The sequence below is a fragment of the Phyllopteryx taeniolatus genome, chromosome 11 (genome assembly GCF_024500385.1).
Source record: "Phyllopteryx taeniolatus isolate TA_2022b chromosome 11, UOR_Ptae_1.2, whole genome shotgun sequence".
NCBI classification, from domain to species: domain Eukaryota; kingdom Metazoa; phylum Chordata; class Actinopteri; order Syngnathiformes; family Syngnathidae; genus Phyllopteryx; species Phyllopteryx taeniolatus.
In genome coordinates this window covers 10667658-10681725 of record NC_084512.1, presented here as the reverse complement: position 1 = coordinate 10681725, position 14068 = coordinate 10667658, and the positions used below count along the sequence as shown (strand labels likewise).

General features: G+C 42.6%; 1 protein-coding gene across 7 annotated transcripts in view; it reads left to right on the top strand.

The window, feature by feature from the left end:
- Positions 1-5766, top strand: part of disc1 (DISC1 scaffold protein) — a 62188-nt gene extending 56422 nt beyond the window's left edge. For 5 of the 7 annotated variants that reach the window (XM_061789175.1, XM_061789174.1, XM_061789177.1 and 2 more), the window contains one exon: positions 603-5766. In XM_061789175.1, coding sequence (XP_061645159.1) covers positions 603-746 — 144 coding nt within the window. In that variant the 3' untranslated portion in view covers positions 747-5766. The remainder of the gene's footprint in view (positions 1-602) is intronic. The other 2 variants (XM_061789178.1, XM_061789176.1) reach the window with 1 other exon arrangement.
- The last annotated feature ends 8302 nt before the right edge of the window (positions 5767-14068 follow it).

Here is a 14068-nt window from a genome sequence, read left to right as displayed (position 1 = left end):
CTATTCCAGATGGGTAAAGTTTTACATATACCAGCTTGGAGGTCTCTTGCATTTCCCTCGTGTATTCGTTATGGATAATGATCATCAATATATTACACTACAGTGATGTATCAAGTTTAACTCAACTTTGTTCTGTGACCGAGCGCAATCAATTTGAATTCAAATCAATTTTCCATATTGAAATGAATATCAGTCGGCACGGTGCACGACCAGTTAGCACATCTGCCTCACCGTTCTGGGGACCGGGGTTCAAATCCCGGTGCCGCCTGTGTGGAGTCCTCCCACATTCCCAAAACATGCGTGGTAGGTTGATTGACGACTCTAAATTGCCCGTAGGTGTGAATGTGAGTGCGAGTGGTTGTTTGTTTCTATGTGCCCTGCGATTGGCTGGTGCGGTGTTCAGGGTGCACCCTGCCTCCCGCCCGAAGGTAGCTGGGATAAGCTCCAGCAGCCCGTGACCTTAGTGAGGATAAGTGGTAAAGAAAATGGATGGATGGAAATGAATACCAGACGCAGAGGATTGCGATGAGTATTGTCACTATAGTAATAGGCAGGCATCGTTGTCAAACATCTTTCCTTCATCCACTGTTGCCTTCTCCCAGCAGGATGTGTCCAGCGATGATGAGGCAGCAGACCTGGCCGAGCGCTGTGAGCTGATCAGTGACAGACTAATGACCCTGGAGGACGACTTACAGACGGCCATACTGAACCGGGATCAGACCCTCGCTGATATCCTTTCTTTCTAGATATACACATGTGAAAAATAGTATAAATGTTTCTCTTTCTCACCATCTTTGAGACCTGCGGTTTCCTGGAGGCTTACCAACATGCACGCTACCAAAAGTTAGCTCTCCAATGTTAGGTGGAGAATAAATAGCTCAAGCTGTCGTATCTGACATTCTGCGTAATTGAAGCTGAGCGGGGATCAGAAAATTTCTCTTGACAGGCATGATGTGCCACCTAGAAAATAACATGGTAAAAGTCCAAGTGAGGTTATTGGAGTGTCGTCGATGCGGGTTGCCATTCTTGGGCACCGAGATTAAAGTAGGCAGACAGGGGCAAAGCTGTGGCAAATAGAGGAATGTCACTGTCTTGACTGCAAAGCTTTCATACCTTCAACTTCATTTTTTCACTAACCCCCCAACACACACACACACACACACACACACACACGTACACGTACACTCACCACCCATCCACTCTGCACCTGTTCTTGCCTGCAGTATCTGGCTTGGAGAACATTATAATATCCATGATAATGAGTCACATGGAAGGGTTGAAGCTGATTATAGGTCACACTGCTTCATTTTCCGTGCTAATTAGAAAGCTGATTGGATGTAGATTACTGTGTTTTTCCTCATTTGTTTTGAAAAAATTGATAGTCCAAGACAGGGATGAAGATGAGCCTCAAGTCTTTACATTGTACAAAAGGCACCATACATTCAATCAATTTTACATTTCAAAGTCAAAGATCAGTGTTGTACATTTTCCTGTTCCTTCTTTTCTGCACTCTGTTCATGTCTGATCAGATATTTCGGTCTTCCATCATGTTATCATGGTCAGTACGGCCTCTTGCTCTTTTAGCAAGCTGTCAAAACCAGACTGGCTCGCCTCTTCTCTACCTCTGTGTTTGCATTTTTCAGTGTCATTCATCTTTGCTTCTTGGAAGTATGTTAACGCTTGCACAAAGCAATGTGAAGACTTGAGGTCACTGAGGAAAAAGGACAATATTGTTGTTTATTCGTACAAATTGAACAGGAACCAAACCCGGGAGAATGCTCTCGGTGCCATAGAAATTAGAAGATTAAAACCTCTGCCTCTGTGTGTCCTCTGTGAGGACAGACGACTAAATTCCAGAGAAAATTCTTCTCATTGCCATTTGTGGTATATACTGTACGGTACATCGATGGTGGTTTTTCAACCACAATGATTTTTAGGTAATTGGCATCTGGCAGCAAGGTGGCTCTGAGATTCGGGGTTTGAATCTCAGCCCTCTTGTGTGGAATTGGCATGTTCTTCCTGGGCTTGTTTGGGTTTTCTCCGGATACTCAGACTTCTTCCCACATTCCACAAACATACATTATTAGAGGATAAAGTTAATTGAAGACTCAAAATTTTCCATAGCTGTGACGTATCCTGCGATTGCCTTGTGACCAGTCCAGGGTGTACCCCACTGAGAAGCCAAAGTCAGCTGGGATTGACTCCAGCTCCCCCTTAACCCTAATGAGGAAAAAGTGCTCTTGAAAATGGATGAATGGATGGGTTTTGGCATTTGTTGTGCTCAAAATAATTCATAGAATATCGTGACAACATTTTATGATGATTAAGTGAGTACGGACATCCATCCATCCATCCATCCATTTTCTGAGCCGCTTCCCCTCACTAGGGTCGCGGGCGTGCTGGAGCCTATCCCAGCTGTCATCGGGCAGGAGGCGGGGTACACCCTGAACTGGTTGCCAGCCAATCGCAGGGCACATACAAACAAACAATCATTCGCACTCACATACACACCTACGGGCAATTTAGAGTTTTCAATTGACCTACCATGCATGCTTTTGGGATGTGGGAGGAAACCGGAGTGCCCGGAGAAAACCCACACAGGCACGGGGAGAACATGCAAACTCCACACAGGCGGGGCCGGGGATTGAACTGTGAGGCTGACGCTCTAACCAGTCGACCACCGTGCCGCCCGAGTACGGACAATTAACTGCAAAAACATCCTGTTTTTTCAACCAATCCCACTCAAATTCTATGGATGTGCATGTCCTGTGTGGCTCTGTGTTTATAATTGTGTGTAGAACATACAATATATGTCACAGGACTGAATATAAGTTCATGCAAATTACAACAACAAATTCACTATGACTGTCTTGTTGTCTAAAGGGCATTTTGTCGAACACATTGAGCTAGACTTGTGTATAACATTTTAAGTCATTCACAATTGCGGTATGAGGCTTGTGGCATTTCAAAAACTGTTTTTTTTTTTTTTTTTTTTTTAAGCTAAATGCTTTTATATTTGACCTTTGTGGTTAGTAATCGTTTGAGCTCAAGATGCTTTGGGCACACATACTGCAGATATCTCCTTAAGTTGTTTTATGATTATTTTGACCCTTCTTGCTTCCAAACGTTACTTGCTCGAGTAACTGTCATAAGCCGGTTTACAAAATTTAGTGTGGATTGAGTGAAAATTGATAAGGAGAGAAATTACTATGAACAACATCTATTTCATCAACAGGGTCCCTGAAATAAACAAATTCATTGGTTAAAACTCAATTTGATAGCCACTAAGTACAAGTCTGATTAATATTTCTTATCAATTGCTTTTGTAATATTTCTTTTGATCGTGAAGAGACTTTGTGGGCACCCTGCATAAGCCATGGTTGAAGTACAGATTCAACAACCTTCACTGTGCTGTGTTGCCGAACCTTCTGTGGAATTCAGGCTATATTTAATGACCGTTTAATTATGGATGGGGACAATCTGTGTCCATTGAAACAGTAAAACGAGCCATCGGGCTCCATCTGCCGTCAGACCGCCCCTTTGATTTAACGCTTTAGCCGGACCCTCGCAGGCTTGATTTGGGTTTCCAAGCAGGTTAAACAAGTCCCCTGTGATGACAGCCTCTATCCCGGCCATTGATGGCTCATGAATAATGCAGCTGTAGAGTCGCTTTGCATGGGACTTGCCACCCAGCACCACTGATGAGATCATGAATAGCGAATTGCTCCAATTCACTCTTCAAGTGCATGGGGTTAAATCGACTACGGCGTGATGATCTGTCCTAGTAATCAGCTCGGTGGCCAAATTGAACATTGATGACTTTATCAGGTAACTGCTATTACCGTTAAGCATCTAGAGCCGCAAGTGCCACGTTTTGTTCTGATATTTGTGTCTCTTAAGTTGATTTCAATGCAAGTGTGTTAACTCCAACGGAGTCTTCCCTAACCCACGCCGCACAGTCACTGGAGAAGCAAGTTCAGGAAGTTAAAACCACTTTGCAAAACATGCTCGCTCTGCTCAGAGAGGAAGTCGAGGAGGAGGTGCATGTTCATGCATCGCAGGACGAAGACGACCCTGTGGAAAATGGGATTTTGGAGGAGGAAGAAGAGGAGGAAGAGGACCAGTACTTCAGTGACAGCTGGGACATCTGAAGCGGATGCCTGTTGTGTTTTATGAGCACTCAAACTGGGAGCCTGACCTGCACTGCAGCAGAACTGACCCCATCCCCATTTCATGTAAAACCACACTCAGAGCATTTTGTAAGCAGCCCCCCTGTGGAACTGCTGAAAGTCTCCAATTCATGTTTTGCTGAAAAACACATTTTATATATGCAGGGATATAACACTTTAATTCAAAGTAGCTGAGTGTCTTCGGGCTTCTCAGGCAAATTTTGTTCCAGTTAAGATATCAAAAAAAGACATTATTTTGAAAGTGTAGTTTTCAATTAAGGGTTGGTCTTTTGTTATAAATTACCAATCATAAAACTCAAATGACCAACACAGAGACCAAACCCCCAAATTTACACCACTTTTTGATTATTTGTGGGACCAAGAAGACAATCTAAGAGATCCTTTACATGGTTATAGTCATGCACAGAAGTGCTTAGGTTAGTGTTTAGGTCTTGTGGCTCTTTTTGTATTTTGTTCTTTACAAGTGGACTTTATGTAATTTTGTGGCTGTGGTGCTAACTTGAACACTGTTGTGAAAATGCAATTACTCTGCTTTGTGGCTGAAGGGTGAAATTACAAAGGAGTATTAGGGCTACACTGATAAAAACAAAATAAAACGTAAATTTACGTCAACAAAAGTCGTAAAGTTAAAAGAAGAAAAGCTGTATTATATTATATAATATATATTATGCAAATAAGTTTCCTAGCATAACCTATCATATATTCATTGGATAATATTGAATATTAGAAACACTTACCTGTAAGGTTGATCAAACAAATCCACCATACATAAGGTGATTTTGGTGTTGGTAGTTTTTTCTCAGGAACAGACACACGTTTACATAATTACATTGACGATGGTGTTTGTGTGGCAAAACATCGACTCTTATAGTAAAGTTTAACTTGACAGCATCCTTAATAGCAGTCCTCATTAAAACACAGGTATATATGTTCTTTCTAATAAATATGTATTACTTTATCCTTGAAAAAAATATTTTTTCTCATTTGTCATATACAATATTTTGACTTTTCACATCAATGCAGTATTGAGTTTTTTTGTAATAATTTTTCTCATTAAGATTCTTGTAACATTTAAAAAAAGTTTAATTTTTTTAATTCATGTTACTTTTTTTGTGTGCATTTTGTCTTCTTTTCATTGTGGCCCTAATACAATCATATAAAACAAGTACATTATGCTTTTGTTTATTTAAATATTTGCACGTATAGAAGCAAATTTCAAGGATAAAATATCAGTTGGCAGAGAAAAAAAAAAAAAACAGCTGTTTGCTCAACTGACTGCATGGTGACCAATGGGAAATCTTGTTCATTCCAAACATTTTTTGTTGTAGTTTCATGGGATGATCTTGTTTTTAATTTACTGTGCATTCCCATAATTGCTATTTATTGCCCATTGTTTCTCACTAATTACAGTATGTAGCGTCCTGCCTGATGATGTGTCCTGCTGTTTTCCTTTTGTAGCCACTTTGGTGATGGCCCCTCACAGAGAACGTGTAGGCATCCTTCCAGGCAAGTGGGGGCAGTGTTGACATGTCGACGCTATCAATACGCTAATAAAGCTCCTCTAGTGAGGTCTGTAGAGGATACAAGCTTCTTTTGTTATCTCACCTCGGCAGCGGCGCTGTAGCTAATTGGAAGACAAAGTGGCAGAGGGTGTGCAGTGGTGAAGGTGGTGTGCTGTTGCTTTGTCTCCGTATGATCCAGTCTTGTGTAGCGGGCCTGGGCGGAATCATCTTCAGAGTGCGCAGCCTTGCCTTGTAAACACAGCTGAGTGCTAGTGCAGCCCCCCCCCACAATGCCTCTCTCATGCTGCTGACAGGCTGAAAAGCATTTTCCAAGCCAGAAGACTCACCATCTATCAGCTTGAGGCAACCTACAGACTCTAGAGACCCAGTGCGCACGTGCACACACGCACAACACAAAGGCCTTCCTCCGAAACGAGCCCACATCTTAATAGAATCGGTGGTGGCACCACACTGAGGCCCATTAGGCAGTTGGTCTCATACAATGGCTGTGGGGGGGGGGGATCCAGATGGTTTGGAACAGAAACATGTACAGTAGAAAGACAATATGTTTACTCACTTGGGATGAAATTGCTTCTGTATGGGTTTACACTCGCTGGACCCTTCATTAGGTACACTGCACAGTATAATAGGATCCAGAACAACGCAGTGCACTATGACAAGCAGTGGCGTGTATAGCTCCACTGATGCCCGGGGCGCACAGGACAAGTGTATGCCCCCTATTCACAACATGGGGATGCCCTCTTCCGAGTGGCCACCGCCACGCCACTGGTTACAAGTTCTGACTTTTCAAATATTTTAAGAGTATTAACTTTCTAATATTTTATAATGGCAGCATGGTGGTATACTGGTTATTGTGTCTACCTCACAGTTGAGGTTTGGGGTTAGAATCTCAGCTCCAGCCTTCCAGTGGAATTTGGTTTCTCCTGTTACTTGCATGGGTTTTCCCCTGGTACTCTGGTTTCCTTTCACATCACAAAAGCATGTGTAAATTACAGACTCTGGAAAGTATTTAAGTGCAAAAGTAAACAGAATTTGTATTGCCAATTGAATAGAATGCCTCTTTCGATAACTTGGCACAATGGAAACATATTTTTTGAAGGCCAGAAGCTGGTGGTTTTTAGGTTGAACAAGACACAACTCACTTGTCATGAATCAATCATAGAGCTGACATCAAACTGTTCTCTTAAGTAAGGCCATGGATGGAGAATATCTAGCTTCTCCGAAGCTGTTCCATCAATGTCTTTAATGCTCCCCAGTTCACATTCCTTCATGTCTCTGCTGTCCTTTTTTTCCGGTTTAAAAATGAATCTCAATTAATCAAGATCTCCATCAGGGTTGAACTTTACTCCCTCTGTTTACGTCTTTTTTTTTTTATCTTGCGTTATCATCCGCGGAGGTTCAACTACCTGTAGTAACAAGCCTAGTTTGACAAAGCAGGAACAAAGGAGTACAAAGTTTTTTGTTGTTGTTTAAATGTAGGGGGTAAAAGTCATTTGAAAACTAAATGCTCAAGTACAGACACCTGAAAAATTGACTTGAGTACAGTAAATAAGTATTTGTATTTTGTCACTTTCCCACCACTGATGTCAGGTCAATTAAAGATTCTTAAAGCTGAAATCTACAACCTTTTTTTTGTTTAAAAACAATATTTTCACCCAATCCAATACTAGAGGAGATGACAAAATGCTGATTAAGTCTGTCAGCTCCTCTAACATCCTGCTGTATTCTTCAATAGTTTATTCTTTTTATATTTAGTGAATGCCCAATTCATTTCCCACCGTGGCCCAGTTGGTGGCGCACCAAAAATGAGGCATTTTGCTGAGCAATAGGCGGAGCGTAGTTGTAAAACTCTTACTAAAAATATTATCTTCCGTTTCTCCATCCATCCATCCATTTTCTGAGCCGCTTCTCCTCACTAGGGTCGCGGGCGGGCTGGAGCCTATCCCAGCTGTCATCGGGCAGGAGGCGGGGTACACCCTGAACTGGTTGCCAGCCAATCGCAGGGCACATAGAAACAAACAACCCTTCGCACTCACAGTCATGCCTACAGGCAATTTAGAGTCTCCAATTAATACATGTTTTTTTGGGGATGTGGGAGGAAACCGGAGTGCCCGGAGAAAACCCACGCAGGCACGGGGAGAACATGCAAACTCCACACAGGCGGGGACGGGGATTGAACCCCGCACCTCAGAACTGTGAGGCTGACGCTCTAACCAGTCGGTCACCGTGCCGTCTATCTTCCGTTTCTGTAGCATAAAATAGTTAAGCGATAATTACTGTGTAAACAAAAACAATAATAAAAATTGCCGCAAATGAACAACAACTACCTCTTTTCAGGGAGCCGTTGGCTGCCAGCAGCGGTGTGGGTCGTCACGTGGTCACGACCCAGCACTCCTCTCGTCCTTACTGATCTGTATTTATTGCTTTTGTTAATCTCATATCGTTTAACGTGTGTGTTTCAGTTAACTTGCTAGTGACCCAGCGATGTGGTTTGCGAGAACTTTTAGCCACTTGATTAGGAGCGTCATAACGCTGCTGCCACTTCCGCACCTGTCATGACGTGGAGAGGTTCTCCCAGCCGGCTGCCGTGACTTCCTGAATGGACACTCGGGTGAAGAGAGGGTCGGAGCTGTCAACTGATCACCACCTGGTGGTGAGTTGGCTCCGATGTTGGGGGCAGATGCCGGTCCGACCTGGCAGGCCCAAATTTATTGTGAGCGTAATTGAAGACTTGAAAATTGCCTGTAGGTGTGAATGTGAGTGTGAATGGTTGTTTGTTTATATGTGCCCAGCGATTGGCTGGCGACAAGTTCAGTGTGTACCCTGCCGCTTGCCCAAAGTCAGCTGGGATAGGCTCCAGCATGGTCGCGACCCGAGTGAGGATAAGTGGCTGAGAGAATGGATGGATAGATGGATTTCATGCCAGCCGGTTTTTGGCCATTGCACAACTGGTGGTGCTCATTTCCCCCAAGAACAACTGTCTGATCATCTCTGTGCACATGAAGCTTCACTTCAACTCTTTTCAGGCTTTCCACGCGAGTTCAAACCAACTGAGTTCATCACTCAGCTGGTGAATAAATTATGCTGCGCAATCAGGCAGGAAGAAGATTTATGCAGAATCAATAAACATCTTCAATAATTTAATTGCAGAATGTCTCTATGCCAAGTCTGCATATTTTGCAGGGAAGCTGTTTATAAAGTGGCACTGAAACAAATGAAAAACACAGCTGAGGCTCCAAGAAATTACCTGAACTATTCTGTGGTCAAACCAAACTGAGGTAAAAATATTCTTCAAGGGGGAGTTTGCTTTCCCCCCCTCCCCCTCCCGAGTCTGACCAAATTCTCAAACACGGCCATTCATACTAGCATGCAATTATGAAAGTGCGTAGTTATAATGCATAATGACAGAGAACGTTGTGCAGTGTCAACGTAATAGCAGTGCTAGCAATACTAAGCTAGCATTAGCACTGTAAACAAGCCAATGTTAGCCACGGCTGCTACGTTGGCTACATCGTAGCATGACTTATTCGTAATAGAGTGTGTTGCCATAACACTAAATTTATCAGTTAGGAAGTTTTCTTTTTTGCAATGTAGAATCAATTAAAAAACAAAAAGAGGCAATGAATATAAAGTTTCTGAATTCTTTCCTAAGATCCCGTGCTGTGCTTTTGTTTGCTAGCCTTGCCCAGTTGTTTGCAAACAAGGGATGGGCATTTTTTTCCCCATAGGTAGATATTCCAAAATAGTCAGCATGCTGTAGTTCCTAAAACCCAAGCTAACGGGTAAGCGCGAGGCTGTGGGGGTGTGCCGGTGACCAGAGTCTGCCCAAGACTGCACGGCAAACGATTGACACCTCGTCGGTCATGTCTTCTGTCTCTGATAGGCTTTTCTATCTTGGGCGTGGTAGTTTATTGGAAAAAAAAAAGCAAACTCACACTTTTATATTTGTATTAAATTAAAGTTACATCAGTGATTTTGAACCAGTGTGCTACAGCACATGTGTGCTCCTTATCAGGTGTGCAGCGGGAAACTATTGCATTTCACTTAATCGGTCTGAAAATTATGATTTAAGGTTCTTCAAGGTAATTCTTCAAATCCTGCAGCTTTGTGTTCAACTAAACAGACCCAGATTTCACAGTAGTAAGTAAATTTGTGAGTAAATTGAGACATCATTATTTTAGTATACTGTACATTATACAGTATACTTTTTTTTGCCTTGGCTGAAATATAATTTGCACAATTTCAACCATCCCCTCTTTTCTGTGCATTTTGACAAACTTTTCCATCCATCCATTTTCTTTACCGCTTATCCTCACAAGGGTCACGGGAGTGCTGGAGCCTATCCCAGCTATCTCCGGGTGGGAGGCGGAGTACACCCTGAACCAGCCAACCAATCGCAGGGCACATAAAAACAAACAACCATTCGCACTCACATTCACACCTACGGTCAATTTAGAGTCTTCAATCAACCTACCACGCATGTTTTTGGGATGTGGGAGGAAACCGGTGCCCCCGGAGAAAACCCACCCAGGCACAGAGAGAAAATGCAAACTCTACACAGGCGGGGTTCCTGATTTGAACTGTGAGGGAGATGTGCTAACCAGTTGCAAACTTTTCATTCCTGCTATTATTTTTCCCTAAAGGAAGATTTACTACATGTAGCACAGTGAAACAAGTGGTTAGCACATCTGCCACACAGTCGAGAGGTTCCAGGTTCAATTTTGGCTCAGGCCTTCCTGTGTAGAGTTTGCATGTTCTCCCAGTGCTTGTGTGGGTTTTCGCCAGGAACTTCCTCCCACATTCCAAAAAAACGCATTAGGTTAATTGAAGACTAAATTGTCCATCGATGTGAATGAATGGTTATTTCTCCATAATGTGTCCTGCGTTTAACCGGCAACCAGTCAAGGGTGTGTCTTGACCAAAGTCAGCTATGATAAGATCCCACCAGACCACAACCCCAATGAGGACAAGCGGTATAAAAAATGTTTTTGTAATGTAATGTAATTTTACCTTTATTATTCTTTCAAAATGTTGTCTTTGGGGATAAAATACTCACCAGAGCATGCACCTCACTGTCCTGTCCCATCTGGTGGAGACTTTTTCCTCCTGCCATTCTTCAAGCCCCCGAGCACAATGAAAACAGTAGTGAGTGAGAAATCACCGGTGAACCTTTGACCCATAGCGGGTAAACTGAAATAAAACACAGAAGACCCCTCCCTGAAACCATCTTAGAAGTCCCTTTGTTGGCTATATGTGGTTTTAGCATGTTGAGGTGTATCTAAAAAAACTTGAATATTGTGGAAAAGTTAATTTATTTCAGTGGTTCAATTCAAAAAGTGAAACTCAAATTGTATAGATTCATTAAACACCTGTAAAACACTTTTCTTAAAACCTACCTAATTTCTTTATTAATAATTTTGATTGTTTTGTTGAATCTAATATTAAAATTTCTTTAGATGGTGGATTTTGTGTTTCATTAACTTTAACGTAAAATCATCAGAATTATAAAAAGTTTTCCATGATATTCTAATTTGTTGCGATGCACCTGTAAGAAGTGCAACTCCACTGGATGTTGTAGCAATGTAGTAAATGTACACTTTGCTGGAGAAGTTTTATAAGCACAAACATAACAAACGTGACATGTTTTGGCTATGATGTGTAGTCACGTAACACCTTTTTTTCCCATAGTCACAGATGACAGTTTGCAGTGTTTATAATCAAAACTGTCCTTGCAGTAATCCATTTTGAGAACAATTTTGAGATGTTCATCTTTTCAGGCTATTTTAAAATAATCAGCCAAAACCACACAGTTGTTACCTGTTTTCAGTTAAAAATGGTGTTGTGTAAACAGCCCTAAAAAGCCACAGGCTAACATTGATCCTTTATTACGATCCAACTTTATTTGTACAACCACTTAAAATGAGAATAATGAGAATAGATAGCATGCGTAGATGACCTGAAAAGATAACGAGACAATGAAATAATTCATTCGGGGCTTAATTTACTTAAGGTTTGCATGTGCAAAAACGGGCGCACTAGTTACGCAAATAGACTTCGAAGCTGATCTACTAACCGGATGTCCCCAGGGTTGCATGTCAATTTTGTGCTTTCTGAAAGGAGGATAAGCAAATAGATTCATTTCATGTTTTTAGCCCGTCTGAAAAGCACTTGCAAACTAGCATGCAAAGCCGTGCCAGTGTAGTGGAGGCAAAATGAGAGGCGGTCGCCGTGGGGAAACCTTTTCCACTCGTGTAAACATTTTTGAAAACCGAAAACAAACAGAAAAACAAATACCGTATTTTCACGACCATAAGGCGAACTCAAAAGTCTTACATTTTCTCCAAAATGGACGGGGCGCCTTATAATGCGGCACACCTTATGTTTGACTTTGATGAGCGCTCCGCTCGACTGACCGGGAGCATTTCCTGCCGACACGCTGCTTATATAGAGGAAAGGCGGACGTGACTGAGTACAGCATGCGGACATAAAGGGGGAAGGGTGCACGTGAAGGAGGACGCTAAAGGCACGCCCCCAGTAGGTATATAGCGCTTGGTTTGGCTAAGGACCCCCGAAAATGGCACCTACGAAGAGACACGCTTACGAAGCACAGTTTAAACTGCAAGCTATCAGTTATGCGGAGGAACATGGCCCCGCAAGTGGAGGAAGCAGGAAAACGAGCTTCGCCAAGTCAAGAAGACGAAGCTGAGTTTTCGCGGAAACAAGGCGAGGTGGCCCAAGTTGGAAGAGCAACTCGAGCAATGGGTTAATGAGCAAAGAACAGCCGGGAGAAGCGTCTCTACAGTCACCATTCGACTGAGGGCAATAACGCTTGCAGAAGAAATGAAAATCGAACATTTTCAAGGAGGTCCGTCTTGGTGCTTTCGTTTTATGAAACTTCCGGCGGATTACAAGGAAAAGCTGGCTATTTTCTGCTCCTACTGCAGTAAAAAGATTGCCGACAAACACATCCTGCCCAACCACATCACCAACATGGACGAGGTGCCGCTCAATTTCGCACACTTTCGACATCTCTGTGAACCACACTGTAGAGAAGAAGGGGACCAGCACGGTCGGGGCACAAGAAGTCGGCTTTTACTGTTGTCCTTGGTTGCCATGGTAATGCACAGAAACTGCCACCTGTGGGGATTTTTAAGAAGACGCTGCCTAAAGAAAAGTTTCCAGCCGAAGTCATTGTTAAGGCCAATCAAAAGGGCTGGATGGACGAGGAGAAAATGAGAGAGTGGATGAGTGAGGTGTACGTAAAGAGACCGGATGTTTTTCTCCACGCGTCACCGTCCCTGTTGATCTGTGACTCCATGCGCGGCCATCTCACAGCCGCTGTGAAAAACCAACTAAAACTGGGAGGCAACGCCGGGCGAGTTATGCAACCATATGTGAATGGATTGTGGATGCCTGGGCTAAGGTATCAGCTTTGACTGTTGTCCGAGCTTTCGCGAAACTATGACTATTGCAGGGTGGGCAGGTTTTATTTTTTTGTGCTCAAGATACGCATTAGATTTTTAAATATTTTTTTATAAAGGACGTAGATAAGGTAAAATAAAAAAAGGATGTAAAAAAGTTGATTTTAAGTATTTCAATGTTTTGTTTTCATTTACAATTAATTTTATTCTGATGAATAAAACAATTAATAAAATAAAATAAGAATTGTAAAATACTTTATTGTAATGTTTTTAATTTACAATAAATGTATTAACTAATTTAATGATACGAATTAATAGAAAATTAAAAAGAAATACATTTGGATTAATCAAATTTATGAAAAAAATGCTAATTTAAATGTAATGCAACAAATACAGTATTACAGTACTCTTGCTAATGTAATCTAAATCTAACGCTAGATGGGCCAGGTTAAAGAAAGGGACGGGCTTGACTGGCCTGCGCGCCCCTGGTATTTTATGGAAGGGAGTGTTTGTGCAGCCGGCACGGTGGTTAGAAATTGGTTAGCACATCTGCCTCACAGTTCTGGGGGCTGGGGTTCAAATCCTGGCCCCGCCTGTGTGGAGTTTGCATGTTCTCCCCGTGCCGACGTGGGTTTTCTCCGGGCACTCCGGTTTCCTCCCACATCCCAAAAGGATGCGTGGGAGGTTGATTGAAGACTCAAAACTGCCTGTAGGTGTAAATGTGAGTGCGAATGGTTGTTTGTTTATATGTGCCCTGCGATTGGCTCGTGACCGGTTCAGGGTGTACCCCGCCTCCCGCCCAAAGATGGCTGGGATAGGCTCCAGCAGCCCACGACCCTAGTGAGGATAAGCGGTAAAGAGGTAGAAAATGTTCATGGGGTTAAGCGATGCTTAAACCGTGACATAAATATATTTATCACATGTTACAGGGAGT